Source organism: Labeo rohita, chromosome 9, assembly GCF_022985175.1.
Source record: "Labeo rohita strain BAU-BD-2019 chromosome 9, IGBB_LRoh.1.0, whole genome shotgun sequence".
Classification (NCBI taxonomy): domain Eukaryota; kingdom Metazoa; phylum Chordata; class Actinopteri; order Cypriniformes; family Cyprinidae; genus Labeo; species Labeo rohita.
Window position 1 is genome coordinate 8,352,049 of NC_066877.1, and position 27,711 is coordinate 8,379,759.

Sequence of the window (27,711 nt, forward strand, 5' to 3'; positions counted from 1 at the left end):
CATACGTTATAATAAATGATCTGTTGGGTATTTTGAGCTGAAACTTTACAGACACATTCTGGGGACACCCAAGACCAATATTACATCTTGTAAAAAGGGGCATAATAGGTGCCCTTTAACTGAAACAGATGAATGTAAATCAGGTTATATTATATTTTACAATATTTTGGAAAGTTTGTACCCCAGTTGCTCCACACTGCAAGTGCAGTAGAGCTAGTTATATGATGCAAGTGGTAAACATTATGATAAATGTGTTTTGAGGTCATAACATGGTATTGTGCAAGAAACCACATGAAAATAAGTCTATTAATCAATAATCTACCCTGTAATCATAATTTATGTGAAAAGAAACAAAAATTGTTGCTCTGATGGAAACTCCAGAATATGCTTCCTCAATGTAAGGCTATGTTTGTTTGTTAGTTATTTTAATGCGCAAAGTGAAAATATCAGTTTTATTGCTTCGAAAAGTAATATCACAACTCTCTATGTTTATACCACAAATGACGAAAAGGAAACATGTACACTTTTTACTCATGTTGGTTTCATATCATTTTCAAAAAAACAAAAAAACAAAAAAACAAAAAAAAAAAAACAAGAACAATAATTTAGATTGGAAGGCTGAAAGACGTCATGTGGTTATTTTCTTCACACCTTGAACACGTGGGAGAGCATATCTCAATAATTAATATTAATAAAAATGTAAATGTAAACATTTTTCAATTTTTTATCAAGTATATAAATTATAAATTCATAAATATTATGATTGTTTTTGCAGAGCTGCACCTCATGACATTTCATAAACTGCTAACTTAAACTGCTAACGGCTTGTCATAAAAATGTCAAATTATCTAATATTATCTAATATTTAAAAAAAACACTTGCTGGCCTACAGTCATGATGGAATGCAGGAAATTACTATTTTTGTGTTTGTATATTTATTTATTTATTTGAGCAAATTTTCCAACTACATTACAGGTTTTTCTTTTTTTAAAAAAAGTAATTATTTTAATGAGAATTACAATATTGGGACAGGTTATTTACTTTCTTTTTCTTTTTCATATGATATTGGGATATAATGATATCGGGCAATTTTTTCATGTTGTGATATTGAGATATTATGATACACACAAAAATATCCAAATTAATTTTAATTAAAAAACTGAAACATGCTCATCATAGACAAAGCGTCACTGCATGACACATCATGACCTGCATTTTTAATGTATTTTGAATAACTTTAAAAATTCTTTCATAAAAATAAAAATAATGAATGTTGTGTAACTGGCACACTTTGTTTAAGTGAGCATGAGCCAAATTAGCCAAACTCTGGATTCTGAGTGTGTTATGAGGGGCCCGAAACTCCCAAGTTGGATTTGGAGCAGCAAAAATAAGAGTTGACCTTCCAGCGGAGGAGTGAACTATTACTTTTTATGCATCTGATAAAATCCTCTTATTAAACTGAAACAACATTGTCTGACCTCCCACTGTTCCATGTAGCTTTAGTTTTATTTGTCATTTTCTTTTCAATTTACTTTTAGTCTGCTGGAAATAAACTTCTGGTGACCTCTGACACCCCCTTCTGTTTTGAACTGATGTGGTGGAAGCCACCATCTAAACTCAGAAGCTGGAATTTTAAACCAGTTGGAAACGTATCAGACTGAAACGAGACACAGATGTTATTTTAATTATTAAACCTGAAGCCCGTCTGACATCCAGCCCTAAATATAGAGCACAGCAACTGCGTCTATTCCAAAAACATAATGACCTGATGTTCCATCCCAGTCCTTCCTGATCTGTTCAGAACATCAAGTGTAGAGATTTCCTGCCTCTAAAACAATGTAAGGTTATTGTTAGCTTACGCATGATCTGAGGGAATGTCATGGCATTTGACTAAGGAAGTCATGATATTCTTAACGTCAGTTCACTGTTGTGCTCTACCTGTGGAAAATAAGGAAGAATAGGATATTTTTACCTCAGGGTGATTCCTGAGTTATTCAGATCAAGATGTTTCTCTCCAGAAAGTGAGTTACAGTGTGGTATACAGTATGCATTTGCCATGTTTGTGTATGTAGGCACAGCAATCTTATACTGCCTTTGTGACCATAAAACCAGCAGAAAGCATTACCTCACCTTTCATCTGCGTTTGTTCTCTTGAGGCCTGAAAGGAAACGACAAATGCCTCTCTCGCCCCATAGACTCACGGTGGGCTTCACAAACATCTTGCATACAGCTCTCCTGGCTAAAAGCAATAAGCTGTCACAGTTAACCGCTTAGCGTGTTTATTCAGTTTGATATTATAACTGCTTCATTCTGTTCTGTGCGATTTATACAACTGATCAAAACATTCAGAGCTGATTGAAACTGATTACAGCTTTTAAAAGTACTAAGTGTGTTAAGAAACATCAGCATGAAAGTTTGAAAGTTCTTTCATTAATTACTCACCCTCATGTTGTTCCAAACTCATAAGACCTTTGTTCATCTTTGGAACACAAATTAAGACATTTTTGATGAAATCCAAGAGCTTTCTGACCCTGCAATAGACACGTTGAAGGCCCAGAAAAGTGGTAAGGACATTGTTAAAAAAGTCCATGTGACATAAGCGGTAAATACTTTTTGTGCTCAAAGAAAACAAAAGTAACAACTTTTTCAACAGTTTCCTTTCTATCTCAACAATTGACGTGTTCATGAGAGTATCACAATGTATTGTGAATGTGCGTCAAAGACTGACATGGAAAAGAATAAATTGTTGAATAAAGTGTTAAATAAATATATTATTGTAATATATATAATTGATTTGACAGCCTTACTTCAATCCAGAAAACTGTCATTGTTCTCTACCTCCACTTTGTCCTTTAGACAGCCTTCTTATTCAGTGAAGAAAACAGCCAGATGCTTTGCAAAATCTTCTCAGCCCTGTTTAGGACCACAATTCTATTTCGAGCAGCCTTACAAGGTTTATTACAGCCAGATTAAACACAGAGAGCTACCTCTGAATGCTTGTCTTTTCTTAGCTTTGTGCTCCCTGTCCACTACCTTTCTCTCTTCTCACGTTTCAGGCATTAACTCCTGTTTTTAGAGCCTGACCTGTGCTCTTGTTCCAATGGGATCTCGCTGTGAATTTTCTCAGAGTCTTGCACTTTCCCACACAAGCAAAGAAAATATTTTGTACGATAAATTAGATTGCCTTTACTACCCTCTCTTTGAATCGTAGAAGAATATGGAGTGCCTCCAAACATTCATATGCCTTCGATTACTGCATTAGCAGGAGTCGTTATCATATGCATGTAGTTTCATTATAAACACAGGGTTGTGTCTAGTTTATCTCATTAACGTTTATGACAGACACATACTTCTGTCTGCTGATAGAAGGGGGAGTTTAAATAGTACTCATACTTGGAGCATGGTTATGTCGAGTTGTTTTCTCCCACTGTTTGGAACAATTACTGGTCAGTGGGCTGTGACAACTGGACATCATAGGCATGACTCCAAATCTGAGCCTACGTTAACTATAGCTGTCTCATAAACTCTCAATTAATGCAGTAGCTTGAATGCTCTCACATAACAATGCAAGACATGAGATGTTTGACAGGAGATGCAACATTATGGCTCCATTGTGGGTTATTGAGAAATGATACTGATCTCCTTTTTGATTATGGTCCTGTAGATCAGTAGTTCACAAACTTTTAAGTATTTTTTGATCAAGTCAGAACATCCAACAGGTAGTCACAACACCCTGTTCACTGATAATGTTCTTCCACCCTTGTGAAAAGTGTACTTTAAAATACTTTAATCTTTTAATCACCCTCATGTGTGATTTTTTTTTCTCCCATGAAACAAAAAAATATTTTAAAGAATTTGGAAACCAACCAGCATTGAAGCTCATTGACTTCCACTGTATGGAAACACAACACCGACAATTTATCATCTTTTAATACCTTATTTTTTGGAATGACATGAGGGTGTGAATGACAGAAATTTAATTTTGGGGTGATCGGTGTAAAATGTGACCTTGGACCAGAAAATCAATCATAAGGGTCAATTTTTTTTTAAATTTTGAGATTTATACATCATTTGAATAAAGAAGCTGTCCATTGATGTATGGTTTGTTAGGATAGGACAATATTTGGCTGAGATACAATTATTTGAAAATCTGTAATCTGACATGTAAAAAATCAAAATATCCCTTTACTGGCCCATTACAGATCTGTGGGTGAGCTCTATTGATGAATCTAAAATAAACACCATAATAGTAACTTTTAAATTTTTTGCAATCCAGTTCAAACAATTATAATCCACATCAAACATAAGCGCTAAATATATTATGGAATTTTTCTCTATTTTGCATGCAAACAGACTTAAAGTCATATCTATCCACATCTTGCTTAGCTAAAGTAATAATGCGTGCTAGCCATGTGTTTTACATGAAAATAGTTCAATCAGCGTGAAGAATTGAAGCCTTGAATAACTTACTGGCTGATTCAACTGACTTATTGTGCATCATGTGGTTTTAGTTAAAGCTCAACACTTCAAACAGCAGAATCTAAATGTCTGCCTTTGCGTGTGTAGCTTTATTTGCGAAAGACGGCTATTAGTCATTATTTGATAGCTTGTGGACAGAAGGAAATAACAGTATCCATCCTCTTAAGGCAGGGAAACCCCTCCATGAAGCATTAGTGTGGGAGTTCCGTCCTTTCTGTGGGCCTGACTGTCTCCTACACACATCGCTGGCCACACAGCAGAATGAGAATGAGGACACTGTGAGAGGGAGTTGTGGTTCACTGAATGATTTCACAAAGACACAAAGGCTTTCTGATATCCAAAACAGGCTTATTGGAAAAACATGGCTCTACCTACAATAATATACCTATACATTCAGTACAATTCACTGCACTTTCCAGCTGAAATTAAAGTGATAGTTCACCCAAAAATGAAAATTCTGTCAATAATTACTCACCATCATGTCGTTCAAAACTCGTAAGACCTTTCTTCATCTTCGGGAACACAAATTAAGTTATTTTTGATGAAATCGAGCTTTCTGACCCTGCTTAGACAACAAAGCAACTGACACGTTCAAGGCCCAGAAAGTAGAGCCCTGCTTTTGAGAAGCTCTCTTCATCAAACCTGAAACTGCGGAAAGCACATCCTGTTTTTTTTCTTTATTTTATAAAAGCACAACATTAAGCACAACGTACCCTAACTGTATTGGCCCAGATTGCACAGAGTTTGTATGCGCATCGCAGAGACAAGACAAGACAATCATTTGAGGTTAAAAAGTATATAAATTGTAAAACAATCGTTTTGCTAGATAAGACCCTTCTTCCTCGGCTTAGAGCCCTTTGAAGCTGCATTGAAACTGCATTTTGGAAGTTCAAACTGGGTACCATTGAAGTTCACTATATGGAGAAAAATCCCGAAATGTTTTCCTCAAGAAACATAATTTCTTTACGACTGAAGACAGAAAGACAAGAGCATCTTAGATGACATTGGGGTGAGTGCATTATCTGTACATTTTTGTTATGGAAGTGAACTTCTTTAATAGCTGTTTTGGGAGAAGGTGGGGGAAAGACAGGTCAGACTCGGGCCGAGAATTGTGATAAGCTGTTAGACAAGGGCCGGACTAGGGCCTGAGCATCTCGGGCCAGGGTCAGGTTAGGGCATAGATTTGAGGCCCGTGCAGGGTTCTACCAGAAAGGTAGTAAGAGCATCATTAAAATGGTCCATGTGACATCAGTGGTTCAACCGTAATGTTATGAAGCTATGAGAATACTTTTTGTGCGGAAAGAAAAGAAAACAAAATGAAAAAAACCTGACTTTATTCAACAATTTCTTCTTTTCCGTGTCAGTCTCCGCCCCGTGTTCACAGGAGTACCACAACGCAACTGACACAAAAGAGAAGAAATTGCTGAATAAAGTTATTTTTGTTTTCTTTGCACACCAGATTTTGAACAGAACTGAAGTCTTACAAACACAAACAAATCCATACTGCTAAAGGAAGCTAACATCAGGGCTGTAAAGGACATGGTTAAGGGTCGGTGTACTGACAGGTTAACCTGTAGACGTCGGATAAATAGATCCCAGGCTGGACGTTGCCCTTCAGAGGTCATGTGACAGCTGAAAATATGGCTAGGCTTGAACAGGATATTGTGAGGCTGAAAGTCATATTTTTAAAAATAATCCTCCCCTGAATCTTCCAGAATGTGTTCTTCAGAATATGCACTTGACTATGAGCTGGAATGTGTTGCTGATTTTATGTTAATAAGCAAGATGATTTATCTCCCGCATAAATACTCAGACATGCAAGAATGCCACGAGAGACAGTCTACGCCTCTCAGAGATACACTTTTATCGGTTCGTTTTGGACATGACTGCAGCTGTTGACAGCCTTTGCACTCTTGTCACTTCTTAGAGCGTTGGATTGTGTCCTAATGGAGTCATGACATGGTCCATTAAGATTTCTATGTCCCCTTTCTGGCAAAGCTGGCGGATGTGGCCTTGTCATGTTTAAGCATTCAGAATTAAGAGCTCTGATTTATTTTTCTTTTCGGATGGATACATAACAATTTGCATACAAACTATTACATGAAATAGTAACCCTAACCCTAATACATTAAAAGTATGTAAACTAAAATCAAAACACACTGAAAATATAGAAATAAATGCTAATTCTTAATATCAACAAATACCGTAATAGTACAAATAGTACTAAAATAACTCTTCCCTCAGTTAATGTGAAGTCATGCACTGCTGCATGTGACCATAGTTGTGACGTGCAGGTTTAATCCGTAATCTTCAGACTTCATTCAAGATGACCTACAAAAGAGTCTTGACAGAAAACATAACGTCACTTCGGTTACTGTCTCAACCCTGTGATCGGACCAGAGTCATGTGAAAACATAAAGAAGTGAAGAAAGGTGAACTGATATAATTATGATTCTTGTCAGCCCTGGATTTAAACAATTAAAGTGTGTTTTTAATTCCACTGAGGAACGTTGAGCCAAGTGCTTACTACTGCAAAACATCTGGAGTGTGTTAAAAAGTGAATGTTTTTGTTGTTGCCATGAATTCCTGCTGTTTTCATTACGACATATACGACGCATGCTTACGTGCAGCTTATGCGTGTAACCAGAAAACACAGACAGCAGTGGCGTATGGAAATTCTGTGGGGCCCCTCCATAAAATATGTGATGGGGCCCGCCCATGATGTCATGAATGAACATCTTTAGTCTTCTTGCTGATTTTTTTTTATTTGAATAGTTTAAATCTTGTTGTTGTCATTCGGTGTGCATCACATATTCTTTTGTCTATGTCAAAAATCATCATTCATCAGTGACGCATTACAATAAAGTTTCATTGGTTAACATTAGTTTAGAAATAAATGTCATAACGACCATTCACTATTCCACCCAATTATTTATTTTTGAAATCATACTCAAATAATTTGTTGCTGACGCAAGTGAGACAGACAGGGATATGAGTTACATTTTTGTGTCTGTGGTTGTAGTGTGATCAGTATCACATTTGTAGTGACCACATCCAACCACTACACTTCACATCATGCCAATCATCTGAGCATATGTATATAGTGTTGCATGTCTGTGTTAAGTCTGGCTGTCAACTCCTTTCCGATATTGTGGTAAATCATTGTGATTTCATTTGAGTTATGAAGACGATACAGCAGTATGAATCATGCATCAGTCCAGTATAAACCATGTCCACAAACACACAATGGGGCATTCTGTCATTGTTGACTGATGAGGTCATTTCCAGTCTCCTCAGGGAGATTCCAGGCGTGTGTAGGACAATGCGTGTGGACCGTCTGATGAAGAACAGCTTAGCCTATGGCCTCAGATGCTTTCAGTGGCGTGTCAATGTGTACATGTGAAAACAATGGGACATTGAATGGCTGTGTGCGTGTTTAATGTTGGCGACTGTGAGAAAAGTCCTTTCTGACTGCACTGCTGTTAATACAGATGTGCACAGATGTTAGCTAGCAGCAATCTAACAATGCTGCAAAGAGGGAGTAGTGATTTCATCCAAAAAGGGATGATCCCAAAGCTGAATCACCAGATTTCCTTCTATTCATTTTGCTGGAGAGAGCTCTTCCTCACTGGCGGTGCTCTTGGCTGCGGTAGTAGATCCAGTCTTTTGTCAAGTGGTGAGACAAATATGCTACTGTAGTGAATCAGAATCGGCCAGGAAAGCCATGCTTCCTGTTAACATATGGTTCTGTATTGAACAAAGTGGAAGTAGTGGTAGGAAGCATCCTCTGGGCATTATAATGCAAGTTGTAAAAAGAGACAGTTCACCCCAAAATTAAAATTCTGTCATTAGTTACTCACCCTCATGTTGTTTGAAACCTGTAAGACCATTCACATTCAGAACACAAATTAAGATATTTTTGATGAAATCTGAGAGCTTTCTGACCCTGCACTGACAGCAATGCAACTCAAACAATTAAGGGCCAGAAAAGTAGTAAGAACATCAATAAAATAGTCCATGTGATAGTCAACCGTAATGTTATGAAGCTACAAGATAACAAAAATAACGACTTTATTCAACAGTTTCCTTTATTCTGTATCAGTCTCGACACTCTCAACAGCACCACGACTTAAATATTTGAATGCATTTGCATATTTTGCAATATGTAGAATATGTTGTTTCTGTATACACAATGAACATCTTTAAATCAGGCATTTTATATTCATCTTATACTGAATGCAATATAAACTTTATTGGATTAAAGCATCTACCAAATTCCTGTAAATGTAACATGTCCCACCCATCCTTTCTGAAATGCTTTAAAACAGGAAAGAAAATTGTACTCATCAAGCCATTTCATCAGTTCTTTTAAACACACTTAAACTTATATAAGTTACATGAAACTCAAATGTTATATCAAGTCAAAAGTTTACATACACCTTGCAGATTCTGCAAAATGTTAATTATTTTTACCAAAATAAGATTTAAATGCTCACTGATGCTTCAGAACGAAACACGATGCATTAAGAGCCGGGGGGTGAAAACTTTTTGAATTTAAAGATCAGTGTAAATTTAATCGATTTTGTCTTCTGGGAAACATGTAAGTATCTTCTGAGGCTTCTGAAGGGCAGTACTAATTGAAAAAAATATGATATTTGGGCAAAATAAGAAAAATGTACACATCTTCATTCTGTTCAAAAGTTTTCACCCCCCAGATCAAAACCCTTAGTGCATTGTTTTTCCTTCCGGAGCATCTGTGAGCATTTGAACCTTCTGTAATAGTTGCATATGAGTCACTCAATCGTCCTCAGTGTGAAAAGATTGTTCTCAAAATCATACAGTCATTGTCGGAAAGGGTTCAATCACACAAAAATGCCGAAAAACCAAATAACTTGTGGGACCTGAAAGATTTTTTTCTGAAGAACAGCAGGCAGTTTAACTGTTCAGGACAAACAAGGGACTCATGAACAACTATTACTAAATAAAATACACAGCTGTGGATCATTCAGGTAACAACACAGTATTAAGAATCAAGTGTATGTAAACTGGGTCAGTTTTATAAATTCAACTATTCCTCTTGTGGACTATATGTAAAGATCTTTTATGTGAAATATCTTATTCAGGTCAGTACTAAATAAAAAATAACATGCATTTTGTATGATCCCTCTTATTTTGGTAAAATAATTAACATTTTGCAGATTCTGCAAGGTGTATGTAAATTTTGACTTCAACTGTATGTATTGAAAAGGACTGACGCACAATGAACTCCATTCCAACTCACCCATTCATTTCTCATAATGGTCATGCCTCATGGTCAGCTCATTCCTGCTTCTCCATATTAGGAGCATGGCCTAGTTTCTCTGACTGTTACTTTTATGGACAGTTTTAGTGTTTCGCAGCCTCAGTTTCCACCTTAAACCTAATATGTTGCACTTAGCTTTGACTTGCTAATGACATCTTTAGCAGAGCCCTGTTTAATGTGGTAACACTATCTTAACGGCCTCCATATGGTGACTGTAATCAGAGGTCTGCTGACAGGAATGTCATGCAGTAAGCCTAATGTTGCCGCCATGTTATGGTGTGTGAGAGATAAAGGCCGGACATTCTCAAATCCTTCTGCAAATGTGAGTTTATTGAACATATGAAGGGTTAACACGTTTATCGTAGTGTTTTTCTCAGTGCGTTTCTATCTGTAAAGGAAGGAAGCGCCCCTAAGCTTTACAGATATGAGCAGCAAGAGGGCCTGAATGTTACATTTGGCAGGGCACCAACAGGAAAGCTTTTGTTTTAGGTGTTGTTGTTTCAGAAAACAAAAACAACAACAATACTCTGATTCTCTTTAGATAAATGACCCACTAAAGTAATCAGGCAATCTTCAAGAAAGTGCCCTTACATGATTAAACTGCAGAAAACAATCCTGTGACTTTCAGACTAATGCTCTCTCATGCGCTACACAACTGTCCTCTTGTCTGTTCATGATCAACGTTCCCATACAAGGGTTTCAATTTTGATGCCACTAGTAGCGCCAAATGGAATTGCAAAAAATATTATGTGTTTTCAAACATGTTGCTACATCAGGCCGCTCAAACAATCATAGCAATGTTTAAATTAACCTATACATTAACTTAATTATAGCCTAATGTATTAAATAATACCATTTGAGGCTTGACGGAAATGCAGTGTTATTTTAGTATTTTTACTGTTTTATTATTTTTATAATTTAGATTTTTTCATCATTTCTGTTTTCAATTTCATTTTAGTTAAAGTTTGAGTAATTTTGTTGTGTGATATTGTCATTTTTTTAATATATTTTTTTTATGTATTAGTTTTAGTTTATTTATGTTGCCATTCAAAAGTTTCGAATCAGTAAGATTTGTAATGTTTTTAAAAAAATTTCTTATGATCATCAAGGCTGCATGTATTTTATCAAAAATACAGAAAAAAATCTAATATTGTGAAATATTATTACAATGTCAAAAATGTGTTTTTTTTAATATACATTGAAATCTATATTATTCCTGTGATCAAAGATGAATTTTAAGCTCAGTATTTTTCTTTTTTTGAAAGAAATTAATACTTTTATTCAGCAAGGATATGTTAAATTGAAGAAAAAAAGATTTCTATTTTGATTAAATGCTGTTGTTTTTAGAATTGTATTTAATAAAATAAATAATAAATAAAAAAATAATAATTTCAGTGAACTTTTTTTAATTTATAATTTCAGTTTCATTTCAGTTATCATTTTTAATAAAAATGCTAATGTTGTTTAATCATGAAATGCGGATGACAGAAATGACATGTCGTTTCCTTTCCTTTGAACATTAGAAAATTCCATAAACTAAAAAAAAGCATTTTTGTTATGTTACTTTTTATATTCATGCATGAACCACAGATCATATAGATTTATTTTCGATGAATACTTTACAGTAATAACATCTCAGTGGGTTTAGGGTAGCCTTTAGACTCAAAGACCCCTTTTATTAAAGATAATATTCCTATCTAAGCTGATATGTACCGGCATTTCTGTTAAAAACTAATAATCTCAAAAACATCATGTTGGTTTAATATTATACATCTTTATTTTTTGTGTTTTTGTTGTCTGTTTTAGCATTGTAAATAAGATTGTTAAAATAACTAACTTTAACAATGTTTAACAAGGCCCCCTAGTGGGCCCCAGCTCCTGATTTTAGGATAGCAATCTAAACCAGGTACATCTTTAATGCATCATGAATTTCAGAACCTTAGATGAACTGTAGCCTTTAGGAAGTATGCAACAGAGACTATTAAGAAATGTTCAAAGGTTTGCCAAGGCAAGATTCATGTGACACTCTTTCCCAAGCAAAAGATCTATTGATAAATGATAAAATAAGGTTAGCTTGTTATAACTGTGTGTTCCCAATTAATTCCTTAGTGAATAACATTTCCTGACATTTCAGGTAATATCTGAGATTCATACGTCAAGTCACCAGTTAAGATGAACAAAATATGTTCTCTCTGTTATATAATGTATATGATACACTAACTGTTAGCTTTACTGGACAGCTGGTATCAGTCTTTTTTCTTTCCACTGCTGTATCTTGTCAAAGAGAAAGGCCAGCTTGACATATGACGCATGCTGTTTCTCGCTCTCTCGTTCTTACATTACATTATACATTACATCTGTCTTCCACACTGTTTAAGCAAAAGAAAGTCTGTAGTGGTTTCTCAGTGCTGAAATACACATGGAGAGAAGCCAAACCGACAGAATCCACCCAAACTGTTTGTACCTCAGGGATTTAGGGGCTTCATTTCACAATCTTTTTAACTATTTTACACTCCCCTGCTCTTGCTATCTGCACTCATTAAGTTAAAATACTGAGAAGTGGCCTCTAAATGCTCCCTCCTAAAATACCCTCCCTGCAGTTTTTAATTGCACGTGGACTTCCCACTCCTCCTTCACAGTTGTCTTTTTAAGATCTGCTTGATTTTACAATAACACTCAGAAGATGTCTTCAGACTCTCTGTCTTCAAGAGAATGTACATATGCTGGGGTTTTTAGGTGAAAATAAATGTCTGTTCCAGATGTTGAAGCATCTTTTAGCTCATGAAATATCATTTACCCATCAGTTTGACCTATTTCGGCTGATTTGTGGAATGGTTAAGAACATAACACAGTATTCTTGTCTTGCTTTCCAGTACAAATTTTTACATTTTTCTCTACCCTTGTGCTGTGCTGAAAATGCCTTACCTAATTTGGTGTTCCCTCGTTATGTTACTATCACCAAAACAGGGATGGAACGATAACCGGTTTGAGAATAAATCATGATAAAATTCCAGACAGTTAGTATTACCGTTTCATATTTTAATTATCATTAAAACCGTATTTGATTACCGCGATATGAAAATAAAGTCCATCCAGCATAAAGCACTGTTTACAGTCTCATGTGCACAAAGCATGTAGAGTGGCATTTCGATGGCATTTTGTTTTGTAATACCTAATAAAATAGTGTGCTTAATCGCAATACTGCTTTATCCATGGAGGTTACCCAAGTATGTATAACTGCAGGCCGGAGATCTCCAAATGGGGGCAGGAACTCCAAAAGTGGGCAGAACCTCCAAAATGGGGCGGGGTCTTGTCACGGAAAGACTTTCACCATTGGCTCTGCTTAAGCCAACTGTTATTGACTTACGTTTCAAAATAAAACTTCATAAATTTAACATTGTTTCTATTTGTCTGTCAATGGGAGGAAGCCACGCCCTATTTTGGAGCTCCCACCCCGTTTTGGAGCTCCTACCCCCATTTGTAACTTTGCTGTTTCCTAAACGCCACCTAGTGTAGAGCGGATTTACAAAGACTTACATTTACATTCAGCCTGTGTCCAGTTTTTGTCTGGCTAAAAAACATACGGAATTTGCATGCCCTGCTGTAAATTTTGACCGGTTGAGGAAAAACAAGCTTATGTGGATTTCTACACATTTACACAATTCTGACAAGGTATCTAGAATTACTTATGGAGAAGGTAAAATACATATAGTCATTAAATTTTTTTGACTTAACCTTTTTCTTTATTTAAAGGCTGAAATGTGTGGTTTACCAATATGCATCCATACATACCAATATGTATATTTACCAATATGAATATGGTAATAACATAGCATAATGAGAGATTTAAGAGTGATTTCTAGTAGCATTTTTGACCGGAAACACCTAAAGTATAACAAGGTGGGAGGGTTGTTATACCTTGTGTGAGCAAAGTCAGCAAGTTTTTAAGGAAAACAATCCAGAATTTTTCTCTATATAGTGGACTTCAGTGGGAATCAATGGGTTGAAGGTGCAAATTGCTGTTTCAGTGCAGCCTCAAAGGGCTCTACACAATCCCAGTCGAGGAGTAAGGGTTTTATCTAGCAAAACAATCTGTTATTTTCTAAGAAAAATACAAATTTATATTTTTTAACCACAAATGCTCATCTTGCACTAGCTCATTACGTAATCCGACCCAGTGTTTACAAAGCAAACGTGCAAAGAAGGTCAGATGCCCTAAAACTATGATGTCAGACGACTTTGAGGTTGGAGGAGAAAACCCGAAGTACACAGTCGAAGAACTAACATTGTGTGATTAGGCAATGCTTGAAGACACACACACGCATAGCAGAACTAGTGCAAGATGAGCATTTGTGGTTAAAAAGTATATACATTTTTATGTTTTTAAGAAAATGACCGATTGTTTAGCTAGATAAGATGCTTATTCCTTGGCTGGGATTGTGTAGAGTCCTTTGAGGCTACATTGAAAGTGCAGTTTGGACCTTCAACCCATTTGCCATTGAAGTCCACTATATGGAGAAAAATCCTGGAATGTTTTCCTCAAAAACCTTAATTTCTTTGCGACTGAAGAAAGAAAGACATGAACATCTTGGATGAAATGGAGGTGTGTAAATTATTTATGTTATGTTATTTATATTATGAGGAAATTATTATTCTGGAAGTGAACTTCTCCTTTAATGTGAAAAAATAAATGACATAAGTAATTGATTGATTTCTGGCGGAATAAAAATCAAAATGAAATAACTTTAAGCATAGATAGAACAAGAGAAAAATTGTCAATGAGTCAGAAAAATGAACTTGTTTTCCTTTTGAATTAAGTATATTTTAATTACACAATTGGTATATTCTTGTATTAAGCTTAAACTCACTTCATTTTGACATTCTTTCAGAAAACAAGACTTTATATCTCATGTCTTTTTGCTTATATCTTGAATCCTTTGATGTTTGGACTGGAAAACAAAACAAAATACTAAATAACAGATGTTAGAAATCGAAAACTGGCAAACACAAGCAATTCAAGTCAGTTCATTTCAATTGATTAATTATTTGTTTCCATGCATTCAAGGAAAATAAATCAGTCCAACGGTTATTTATTTTTCACAAAGAGCCTAAAAATCATACTTCATTTAGAAATAAATATCTATACATGTTTATTATACAATCTGCCAAAGGCAGTCGTTCCATCCAAAATATTAGCAAATTAATTCTAAGAGCCAGAGAAACTACATTAGTGTTAACAGTCTGCTTTCACACTGTGGGTGTCAAATATCTCTCCTTTTGTACTATAAACCAGCACAAAGGTAAAGGTGAGGACAAGTTGTGTCTTTGTGATTTCATGCCTGATTGATTTTTCTCACTTTCACAGATTGCTTGTTCTGAGAGCAGTGCAGAGACACTCTAGACAAAATCAGAAAAGAGATGGTTTATGTATCACTGGCCAAACACAGAATCTTATGATAATGCCTTTGAATGCAATGACTTTTAAGCACTCGCTTTTTTAGACATTTATAAAAAGCTGGAGTTGTTAAGAGTTTTATCAGCACTCTTGTCTGCTTTTGCTATTTTTCTGCTCATGTCATGTTTGGGTTTGTTGGGATGCAAGACTGACCTGGGAAGAAAAAACAAAATTCCCGTTTCAAAGCAGTTTCCCTGCTGTGCTGATCCAGGCTGCAGATTAGCACGCTGAACTGGACGATAGCCATCGCAGGATCTCTGAGTGCTAAAACATACATTCGAACGATAAAGCAACATATACGGAGATCACACTACTCATGCATGTCGTTAGGGGATGGGATCTGACCTCAGTCATGCTTTGGAAAAACTGAAATGTCTGATCCTCAACAGATCTGACTTTGGCCTTCAGAGATCTGCTGGTTGTTTCTAACCGGATGAATGAATTACTGCCACTTTCCACAAATAGGGTACAAAACTTTTGAATGTAGAGTTTACATTCTAGAAGCTCTAGTTGGATGTACACGACTGTTCTAAATGTATGTTCTTTTATGTTTGCTAACCATGCATTTATTTAATCAAAATACAGTAAAAACAGTAATGTTGTCAAATATTATTATAATTTAAAATAGCTGTTACATTATTTTAAGATGTAATTTATTCCTGTGATGCAAACCTGAATTTTCAGCATAATCCAGTCTCCAGTGTCACTTTGCTGCACAAGATATTATAAAGAAATATATTTGTCAGGATTCTGTGATTATTAGAAATTGCAATAGAACTGCATTTATTTGAAATAGAAATCTTTTGTAACATTATAATTGTCTTTATTGATCATTTTAATGCACCCTTGCTGAAAAAGTTTATTAATTAAAATAAATAAATAAAATAAAATAAAATCTCAGTGACCCCAAACTTTTGAATGGTACTGAAGCTCATTTAAAATATAATTAAATAAATAATTAATACAAATATTTATTTTATCATTTTCATTTGGTAACAGTGTTTCTGTAAAAAAAATAGAAATTGGACTGATATTATTCTACATGTCTTCTGACCTTTTACAATATAATATATATATTATAATATAATATAATTTAAAATAACTGTTTTCTGTTTGAATATATTTTAAGATGTGACATCATCTAGTCTTCAGCGCATAGCTGCACAATAAAATATATATATAAATATACTTGTCAAGATTCTGTGCTTAATAGAAATTACAATAGAACAGTTTTTATTTAAAATATAAATCTTTTGTGACATTATAATTGTCTTTATTGTCACTTTTGATCTATTTAATGCACCCTTGCTGAAAAAACAAATTAATTTGACCCCACCTTTTGAATGGTAGTGTAGCTAATTTAAAACAGAATTAAATAAATAAGTAATTTGTTTGTTTGTTTTTTGGTTGTTTCTGTAAAAATTTAGAAACTGAACTGATGTTATTCTACCTGTCTTCTCACCTTTCTGAAAAAAAGGCCATAATAATATAATATAATATAAATGAAATATAATATAATAATATTATTATAATTTAAAATAACTGTTTGTGTTTGAATATATTTTAAGATGTAATTTATTCCTTTGATGCAAACTTAAATTTCAGCATCATCCAGTCTTCAGTGTCACATTACTGTGAAATTATATAGAAATATATTTGTCAGGATTCTGTAATTAAAAGAAATTGCAATTCACCCTTGCTGAAAAAAGTATATATTTTGTTAAAAATAATAAGAATAAGAATAATTATATATATATATCTATATATAAAATCATTTTTATTTGGTAACAGGAGTGTTTCTGTAAAAATGTAGAAATTAGACTGATATTATTCTATCTGTCTTCTCACCTTGCTGAAAAAAGGTCCATAATATAATTTCCATAATAATATTTTTTTAGTAATTAAAATGTCTCTGCACAAAATAAAATGATTTAGTACAGTTTTGTATAGCCAAATTATCACATTATCAAAGCATGTGCTTAAATGACCTACTTTTCATACTAACCTATTTAATAGTGTTGACAACAAAACATAGTGCATGTGACTCTAAAAAATTCTTTAATGTGTCCTAAAATGCCAAAGTGTTGCTGGAAATTACCTACTTGTTTTAATGGACTGTCTGACCGTTAAGAAGTAGGTCAGCACTATGATAAACTATTCAAAACCAGGCTTGATATTGTGTACGCGTGTGGGTATGTTGTTCCTTACAAGACATCCAGTTCCCTTGCAGAAAAGGATACACTTTTGTATGCTTGTCTGTGAATGGCTGGAAGAATGTCTCTCATTGGCACTGAGATTGCATTAGGGATGTCAGATCTAACATTGCAGCCAGAGCTCGGTCTGTTCACATACGGAAATTACACTCCAGGGATGGCAGGCTTTTGTAGAAATGGCCAAAGAGGGTCACGCCAGAGGCGATATTTGAGACCGAAAGCAGTGATTCTCATGGTCCTCAGCACCCACATGCTGATTCAGTTAGGCCTTTAGGAGGGCTCACGGGTGGGGGCAGCACGGTCTCAGGCCGACCCCGGCAGCTGGTGCTAGTGCTCGCCAGGCCTGCTTCTCCAGATGTGCAGACATTTGGCTGCCTGCCTCACACGTGAGCGAGAGAACGGCTGCTGTGATAGAGGGATGCGTGGATGGAAGAAATGGGTTCCCAGGGTCCAGTATCATGCTTAGACCAGCTGTCCACCTAGTGATATCTAGTAGGACTTTAGAGGCCTTTATTTGAGTCTTAACAATAGAACAGGTCTGTTAAATTCTTGGCCTGATGCCCTTATTTGAATTTACAGGGCCCTCTCTACAGTATCTGTCATCTTTCAGAACAGACCAAACAATCTGTATGCATGCCAGCTGCCTTTTTTATCTTCACGGTAACATAAGTATGTACTGTATATATGTATGCAGTATATTGCGTGTGGTATGAGGATTTTCTGTATCAGTTCTTTTGCTAAAATTTATGCGGACCACAGTAAAATTTTGTTTTTTATTTTTTTAAATTTCACTTTTGGGGTGATGAACAAATGAAGCAGAAGAAATATTAGCTGTGATTTTTTTTTAAACATTCTTTTAACTTATATCTACTCAATTAGGTGTAAAATAACAGAACAATTAAAACGAATCTTTAAATCTTTTATTAATTAGTTACAGGAACCCCCTGAATGAAACAATTCACCAGCATGAATCAGACTTTCAAACACTACACATATAAAAGAATCATTTAGCATGAACCAATTCAATAGAATGAGTCTTTCCAATGTTAATTATGAAAGAGACAACAGTTGAGAACGAACCGATTCACCAGAATGAATCGGACATTCAAGCACTGCATATAAGAGAGAATCGTTTAGGACAGACCGATTCAGTAGAATAAATCAGACTTTTTAAGATTCATTATGAAAAAGAAAACCATTTAGAATGAATCGATTCACCAGAATGGATTGGACTTTCAAGTGCTACACATACAGTAAGAGAATCGTTTAGGACGAACCAGTTCACCCTGGTGAAAAAAACAACATATGCTGGTAGGTATGTTTTAATGCTGGGATGCTGGTTAGGTTTTGATGCTGGTTTATGCTGGTCCTATGCTGGTTTATGCTGGTCCTTGACCAGCAGAATGACCAGCATAAACCAGCAAAGGACCAGCTTAAACCAGCATCAAAACATACCTAACCAGCATATGCTGTTTTTTTCACCAGTTCAGTAGAATGAATAATACTTTCCATAGTTCGTTATGAAGACGACCATTTAGAACGAACCGATTCTCCAAAATGGACTGGACTTTCGTCTGCTACACGTAAGGGAAAATTGTTTAGGACACACCAATTCAGTAGAATGACTTTCCAATGTTCATTATAAAAAAGAGGACCGTTTAGAACGAACCGATTCAACAAAATGGACTGGACATTCATGTGCTACACAGGGTGAATCGTTTAGGACTGAGTACAATGAATCAGAGTTTCCTACGTTCATTATGAAAATAGGACAGTTTAGAACGAACCGATTCACCAGAGTGAATGGGACATTCAAGCACTACACATAAGAGAGAATCGTTTGGGATGGACCAATTCAGTAGAATGACTTTCAAACATTCTTAATGAATTTATTATGAAAAGAGGACCGTTTAGAAAGAACCGACCCTGGTGAAAAAACCAGCATATGCTGGTAGGTATGTTTTGATGCTGGTTTATGCTGATCCTTTGCTGGTTTATGCTGGTCCTTTGCTGGTTCATGCTGGTCCTTGACCAGCAACATGACCAGCAAAAACCAGCAAAGGACCAGCTTAAACCAGCATCAAAACATACCTACCCGAATATGCTGTTTTTTTCACCAGGGGATTCACCAAAATTAATTTCCACCGCTACATTGGAAAGAAAGCTAATCATATTTGTTTGTTCACTTCTGCTTGTTTAGAAGTTAACTTATGTTTACAGTGTACAGTGCCTTTTGGTTGCGTCACTTTGGCTGCGTTGGAAAAAGTTTCTGGAAAAGCTACACTGTTTTTGAAAGCTGTTGAGCTATGTTTTAGCTACTGGAAATGCAAGTTAGTAACGTTTGAATTGTTAGTTAGTTGTTTCCTAACACTGCACTACGGCAGGAATAAATCATCCACAGTACTATTACTTCACTGTACGGTTAACTGCATTATTTGCACTGGTGTTGTTGTGCATGTTGCCCCAGTTAAGTCCTCAAAAATATAAAGAGCAGTTTCACCAGGGACATCACAAATAGAACAACCTGTTTCTGTATCTAACTGAAATCTTTTTAAATGCTTTGGCTGAGTGAAATCTATATAGACTGCATCTCTGTCTGTAAATACTGAATGGATTATTAAAGAAAAATATCTCAAATGTCTCATATTAGTTAAAAAAAAAACTTAATAACTTTTTTATTTACATTTTTCAAAGTATACATCAAAAAGTATGTGCATATGGAGCTGTTATTAATTTGTCATGTTATTTTCATATCATTAGTATATTCTGCCAGCTTTGACTTGCTGGTCTAATGCCACCCTCTATTGTTCATTAAAGGCATCTACTCTTATGAACCTGTTCCTGATGCCAAAATTATGTTTTTACTGCCTCCTAGTGGTTCAGTATGGAAACTGACTTTTTTTTTCTGCTTGCAGGGTGGATGCTCAGGGTCTTCATGTGGTGGTTGTGACTGCAGTGGTGTTAAAGGGGCGAAGGTGAGTATGTTTTCCCCGATTGCTCATTTATAACTATTGTTTCTGTCAGACACCTTCGCTTGCATTAACTCACGTATTACAAAAGTAATTTATTGATACATAATCCTTCAAAGTAGAGGTTGAATTAGAATAGGGGTTGTGAGGGGAAAAATTAGAATAGGGATCAAGTGGGTTATGAAAACTTTGCATATTGTAAGATGCACAGATGCCTTATATTACCTTTAGGATGTATTTCCTAACATGTATTTCGCTCTTATTTTACATAGAATGATCTGTTGGGCCATCTAGTGGTGCAGTTGTGTTAACAGCATGTACTTTGTCCTATAAAATCAACAGTAAATGTGTATAGGATGCATATGAAATGTACAAAGTGAAAAATACTGCTTTATGAAGATGAAATGGATAACACTAATGTTTTCTTTAAATCATCACGTTTTGTTCATCCTTATTAGGGTGAGATTGGGCTCCCTGGTTTGATGGGCCTCGTCGGATTTCCTGGATTGCCAGGGCCTGAGGGCCCCCCAGGGCCAATGGGACCAAAGGTAAAATACTATACAAGTCCTTTTAAAAGACAATTTGCTATCTAAATGTCCCTTTTTTAAGGTGTGTGTGTCCTACATGCTAGTACAGTAATGAAAAACAGCAGAATGAAAATGCCTCATTCACACGTGTGAAACCAGTGTAAAAAGCGTTGCACAGCTTCAGGTAGCTTACAAACGTATGCAAACAAAAACACAAATTCATTGAAGAATTAGGCTATTTTTTTAGAAGCACTCATTAGTCCAGCAAAGCATAAAATATTAGCCAAAGGAGCGACTTTGTAAGCTAAAATGAACTATCAATAATCAATACTTATTTTATACACTTGTAAACAGAAGTTAATGTTATTTTTTGCATATTTTTGCAGTTTTAACATATGACAAGTGGTAGAACTTTGTAGTCTTACCTAGATTAATAATTCCTAATTCCTAAAAAACAAAAAACAAAACAAACAAACAAACAACAAAAAAACAGGCCACTTTTTTTTTTGTGGTGACCAACACTTTGCTGTTATAACTATACTTAATTATTTCACTATAACAAAGTGTATGTACCTTAGTTAGCAAATGCAAATTAGCGAAAGCAAACAGTGTTCTTTCAGTATGTTTTTATGTTTTCTCCCAGGGAGATTCAGGGGAGCCAGGAACTCAAGGACTTAAAGGAAACAGAGTAAGTGTCCATAAATATCATATGCTACAAAAATATCTTGTGTTATAATAGTCATATTCTGTAAGGCAGATAAAATTAACTTTTACAGCATTATATATAATAGAGTTTTTCCTTTTTGTAGGGACCACCCGGTGTGGCTGGTTTCCCAGGACGTCCAGGTATTCCAGTAAGTTGCATTTCTTTTACAAGAAAATGGACCATCATTAATGAATTTTAGAAAAAAACAAAGTTTCTGCATCTCTGTATGTTTATGCTATTGTCTTGATTTTCTACAGGGTCTTCCAGGTCTAGAAGGTGCACCAGGACCTCAAGGAATCCCAGGCTGCAATGGAACAAAGGTATACCATGTTTGTTGTTTTTATGATTTTTTATATATATATTTTTTATCCTTAAAATGCCAAGTCAGCCTATCGGGATGAGCCACTACTTCAGCTGTCTGTGGGATTAAATAGAGGATTTATTATGTGTTTTGCAGGGGGATCGTGGTTTTGATGGAGTTCCAGGTCATCCAGGAGTGCAGGGACCACCGGTATGAGTAGTTTATATCATGTCATATGCGTCTAAAATGTACATCTTACGTTATGTGTAATAAATCATTGTATATTGTTAATCCAGTCCAACCAAATTTCTGACTTAAATATTTTTCTGAATCTTTCTCAGGGTATTCCAGGGTTGAAGGGAGCAAAGGTACAGAATTTATATATACATAATATATTACAAATATTTTATATATATTATTTTATTACATATTTTTGCAGAATAAAGCAATAAAGTTATGGATGGCCTTATGTTACAGTGATTTTACCAAGTACAGGGTGTTCTTAAAGCCAAAATAATTCACCAATTAAAATTGGCTGTCCATGAAGCAGCTTTTTTTTTTTTTTTTTTTTTTTTTTAAATATCTAGGTCCAGGTGAGTGGTAGCTTCACATCTTAAAATCTCAGATTTATGAGATATAAACTCACAATTATGAGTTATAAAGTCAAAATTGTGAGATATAAAGTCAGAATTGAAGGATATAAAGCAATATATATATTGCAAGTTTATAAGTAATAATATATATATATATATATATATATATATATGAATATATAAATGTAAATTGTGAATATATAGTCGTAAGTCATAAATTTCAAGTTTATATCTCACAACTCCGACTTTTCGCAACTGCCAGTTTACATCGCACAAGTCAGAATTGTGAGATTCTGCAGTTCAACAGTTCAATCTTCACAGAGAAGTTGTACTTACCTAATTTTATTCAGTGGCAGAAATGGGCTTCTGTAAGAGAGTACACGTTGAAAATTTGAAAATTAAAATAATAATAATAATAAAAACACAATGTGAAGCAAGAAGAGTGTGTAAAACAACTGTAACCATGGTAAAATCAATATAACATACAGCCTCGAGGGCAGAGTAGCTTTTATAAAATTGTGGTAATATGATAAAAGACATCACTAATAATAAATTATATTTTCAGAGTAAACAATTTTTAATAACTACTATAGCTCATTAATTTTTTGACATGTAGTGACATTTATGTAAGCTCATGTATCACTCTCATAGGGAGATCCAGGTGGTATTATTGGAACACCCATCCCACAAAAAGGAGACAGGGGCTTGCCAGGACAACCCGGCTCACCAGTAAGGACTTTAATGCACCTTCTTGTGTTCATGTTAAAAATATGCATTTACTATTGATATGTTCTTGTCTGTTGTATACATTAACATGTTCCATTGTTTCCAAACTCAATCTGATTCTCTTTTCTTCTTTAGGGACTAATAGGAAATCCTGGACAACAAGGGCCAGTTGGCCCACCTGGACCAATGGGACCTCCTGTGAGTCTGAAGTTAAAATATCTAAAACAAATTATAGCCTAAAGCACAATTAACCAACACAGTGAACTTGCTCCTGAATCTCACACCAATCAATTTTTCTTTAAAGGGAAGGCCTGGTGAAACTGGCCAAAAGGGAGAGCCGGTAACTATTCCATTCATCTGAAAATGTTTGAATATATAATGACATTTGGGTCTAGACTTACTGAAATGACAAGTGTCTGTCTTAACTGTCCTTGTTGTAGGGTGACAAGCTGACGTTTATTGGCGAGAAAGGACAAAAGGTGAGGAACCATAGGGCCATAAAACATCTGGCATTAGAACCTATAGTGCATATGCTTCAGCCAGGCAAACACAAAGTAATCAGCTAGTTTTGCTCAAGTATTGAACATGAGTGGAAGCTGACAATATGATAGAAACAGTAAGCATAAGCATCAAACTCTGTGCACCATTCTCACCCCCACCTTCTGAATCACTCTCTGAATCTTTACTGGTTTATTCTTAATTATCATAATCATTTTCTGTTTCTTGTTTCAGGGAGAACGAGGTTTAAACGGTCCCCCCGGTCCACCAGGGAGACCAGCAGAACATGAAGGCCCTGGCACAACATCTAATATTGCTGGACCACGGGTATGGTATCATCACATTTTTATGTGTGGTTTAAGTGTCCAAATCTTGGGGGCTACATTTCTTATATCTAAGTTACATTGTTAAGTGTTCCACGTGTCTTGTATATTTTTTAGGGTGAAACAGGCTCTAAAGGAGAGAAAGGAGACAGGGTAAGTGGCAGCACAAAATTGTAGAAATTGTGTGAATTGAATTTTAAGTAGACAGTAATAAGAATTCATTTTGCCATTGTCCTCCAAGGGTTTTTGTGCACCACATCAACATGGAATCAAAGGTGAACCAGGACCACCAGGACCAATCGTAAGTGACCTGTACAAGAACACAACTAAATATTTACTTACCAAACACATTTATCATTAATTAGTCAGCTTTAACTCTTACATTAAATGGGGTCTACATTTCATACATCACTGCTTATCTAATTTAATAAAAGTTTTTTTCCCTGTAAATTATGTGATCAGCATAACAAGCTGAGTCAAAGATTAATCTTAAAAGCTGCACGAACTCAATAAGTTTGCATAAAACCCGATGATCATATTTACAAAGCATCTTGAACATCTGCCAGTCTGTATAAAGAGCATTTTTATGGTTATCGGTATCGGTCATTTTCAAAAAAGATTTGTCGATAAAATAATCTAAAAGCATTTAAAGAAAGTTTTTGTCATTCTTAATTTTGACATTAATTGTCATTTTTACACCAGACATATGTCGTTTAAAATATCTGTTATCAATCTATTTGATCTGGAATAATCGGTATCTGCATTGGTCCTGAAAAAAAAAACAACAACGGTCAATCCCTAAAAGCCTTACAGTGTACATCTTGTTTTGTATTAGTTTTGATTGCTGACCTAATATCTCATCATATGATAATATTTTACATATTATGTGAAATCTGAGCTTCACTTTATGTTTTCAAAGGGGAAACCAGGGAAAGATGGACAGAGTGGAGAAAAGGTATGGTGATCTTGGACAATGACTTCAGATCTTCTTAGCAATGTGGATACCTGTGAAATTTGATTGTAGTTAGTCATACTATCTTATTTTGAATGCTTTAATCACATTAATTGAGATTCTTTTTAAATTCCTTGGATTGTGATAGGGGGATCAGGGCTTCCCTGGTGTTCCTGGCTTTGATGGCTCAAAGGTAAGAAAACCCATCTTGAAGGGCCATGCTGTACCTCCAGACATAAAATGCATTGCTATACAGAATTTATTTATATTTTGACTTTTGTTCATGTTAGGGGGACAAAGGAGAAAGAGGACCACCAGGATTTGTAAGTGGTTATCCAACTCCATAAAAATGCAGGTAACACCTGCTGTACTGAAACTCTACTGAAGCCACAAACTACTCTGCACCTGATTCACTTAGAACAATGTTATGGACTGGTAGTCACTTATGATAATATTATTTTACAGGGTACTGGTTATCCTGGCCCTCCTGGTCCTCCTGGCCCCCCTGGAGCAGAAGGAGAAACAGGTGATGTCTGCATAATGTTTTGTCAGTATCCAGTTGTCCTGTCAAATTCTGCAGCATCTTTATCTGTTCATCTCTTTTCTTGGTTCATCAGGTTATCCAGGAGAGCGTGGAGATCCTGGTCCCCCAGGTGAGAAAAGCACACTCTGATAAGGTGTTAGGTAGAATTAGATCAGCATAATGTAGTCGTGTACAATAACGATCCTTTCCTTTATGATCATTGTTTACTGCAGGGAGGTTTATTCCTGGACCTCCTGGACCTCCCGGCTTCCCTGGAGAGATTGGCCAGAAGGGAGATAAAGGATATGATGGACTGTCTCTTGAAGGTCCAAGGGGAGCTGATGGACAACCTGGTCCCCCTGGACTACCAGGACCAATTAGTAAGAACATCTTAAACACAAATAATTGCCAAGTTCTGTCATGAAACTCTAGATGGCACAAGATGCTGGGTCCTAAATGCAAACTGATAATATTCACAGTGTTAAAATACTTGGCACAAGCTGACTGGTTCATGTTGCATACACAACCTATGAGCTTGCTGCTTTACATTTAAATGACTAGTTAGCTTTCACTAGAGCATTTTTGCAAACAGGCTTTTCAACAACCCTCCACCTCCCCAGTTCCACTTGTTTAGATCTTCTATTGGTTATTATATATGCTATTTGTGCAACAGCAGTATGTCTTAAATGCTCACAGCAGCGTATCAGCATATGTATTGGCAGTAGCAAGTTCCTGTACTTGCTTTGCAGCAGCAGCAATAATCTACAACAATAGCAATAACCGACAGCAGTAGCAAATTAGTAGCGTAGCAGATCTATTCCGCCCAGACCACATAAATTAACATTGTCATATCCATTACATCAGGGGTGCCCAAACTCGATCCTGGAGGTCTGGTATTCTGCAGAGTTAGCTCCAACTCTAATTAGACACACCTGAACCAGCTATTCAAGTTCTTATTAGGCATACAAGAAACTTCCCCCTGCAGGACACCTACCCTCTGGGACCAAGTTTGGGCATCCCTGCATTACATGCTAAAATCTTCAGAGAGTTGTCATGATAGAACTGTTTTGTCTTGCTGTATTATTATACATCATTCAGCAAACTCATGGAAAGTGACCATGCCATTGTAGAAAGAGACTTCTCTTTTGGGATTCTTGTGAGATTCTTGTGTGGTTCCTTTGATTGTCCATTCCAAAGTGTAATTGGCATTGTTATTTCTATTTCAGATGAAGACTGTGATATTGAAAAAGGAGCTCAAGGTCCTCCCGGACCTCCTGGGTTGCAAGGAGAGATAGGACAGAAAGGTGAGAAGGTCATTCAATCATCCATTTGTTTCATGTAGTTTTGGTTTCTTCAAAATCGGTTCTGAGGTTTTCTACTCTTTCAGGTGACCAGGGTGAAACATGCACAGAGTGCACTGCTTTCGGGCAACCAGGTTTGCCTGGTCCTCCAGGGCCAAAGGGTCAGCAAGGTGAGAAGCAATGAGCAAGGCTTTGTTTTGGTATGTTTGTTCTTTCTGAGATTATGCATCATGCTGGATGTTTTCATTTTAGGTTATCCTGGACTAGCGGGGAGTAAAGGAGAAAGGGGTGTGACAGGACCTCCTGGACCTGCTGGAATCCCGGTATGTATATTTTCCATTGTTATTTAATATTTATTACTTAGTATGTCTGCTTTTCGTGGCAAGAAAAAATCCTGGATACAAACGCATCAGTAGTGCACTGTGCCCACTATAGATGTGAATGTGAACAGAATCCTGTGAATATGTTTTACCTTTCTTCCTTGCTTTTTCTTGAACTTTAGGGTCAAGATGGCCCTCCAGGTTTAATAGGTGCCCCTGGCGCTCATGGTGAGCCTGGTGATATCTTTGTGGCTCCAGGGTTGAAAGGAGATAAGGGTTTACCTGGTACTACTGGAGACAGGGGATTCCCAGGTCTTGATGGGCTCCCAGGAAAAGATGGCCAGCCAGGGCAACCTGGACCCAAGGGAGAGCCTGTGAGTACAAAGTCAGCGAGATCCGATAAAAAAGACTTGATAAATAGCTGAATCCACTTTTTGATTAAATTTACAGTGTATCTGAATCCCTATATTACAAACTTTTCTTAACCATGGAATATGTGCTGTTTTATAAAGTTGTGCTGGTT

The 27,711-nt window shown here is 35.9% G+C and overlaps 1 protein-coding gene across 1 annotated transcript in view; it reads left to right on the forward strand.

Moving 5' to 3' along the window:
* col4a1 (collagen, type IV, alpha 1) overlaps positions 1-27,711 on the forward strand; it is a 58,743-nt gene that overhangs the window by 11,921 nt on the left and 19,111 nt on the right. The window contains exons 2-25 of the mRNA XM_051118734.1: positions 20,365-20,424; positions 20,877-20,966; positions 21,589-21,633; positions 21,755-21,799; positions 21,909-21,971; positions 22,109-22,162; positions 22,294-22,320; positions 23,197-23,274; positions 23,407-23,469; positions 23,576-23,611; positions 23,712-23,750; positions 24,004-24,096; positions 24,210-24,245; positions 24,334-24,393; positions 25,012-25,047; positions 25,193-25,237; positions 25,335-25,367; positions 25,510-25,570; positions 25,662-25,697; positions 25,801-25,947; positions 26,794-26,871; positions 26,955-27,038; positions 27,121-27,191; positions 27,371-27,562. Of these exons, the coding sequence (XP_050974691.1) occupies positions 20,365-20,424; positions 20,877-20,966; positions 21,589-21,633; positions 21,755-21,799; positions 21,909-21,971; positions 22,109-22,162; positions 22,294-22,320; positions 23,197-23,274; positions 23,407-23,469; positions 23,576-23,611; positions 23,712-23,750; positions 24,004-24,096; positions 24,210-24,245; positions 24,334-24,393; positions 25,012-25,047; positions 25,193-25,237; positions 25,335-25,367; positions 25,510-25,570; positions 25,662-25,697; positions 25,801-25,947; positions 26,794-26,871; positions 26,955-27,038; positions 27,121-27,191; positions 27,371-27,562 (1,572 nt within the window). The remainder of the gene's footprint in view (positions 1-20,364; positions 20,425-20,876; positions 20,967-21,588; positions 21,634-21,754; positions 21,800-21,908; positions 21,972-22,108; positions 22,163-22,293; positions 22,321-23,196; positions 23,275-23,406; positions 23,470-23,575; positions 23,612-23,711; positions 23,751-24,003; positions 24,097-24,209; positions 24,246-24,333; positions 24,394-25,011; positions 25,048-25,192; positions 25,238-25,334; positions 25,368-25,509; positions 25,571-25,661; positions 25,698-25,800; positions 25,948-26,793; positions 26,872-26,954; positions 27,039-27,120; positions 27,192-27,370; positions 27,563-27,711) is intronic.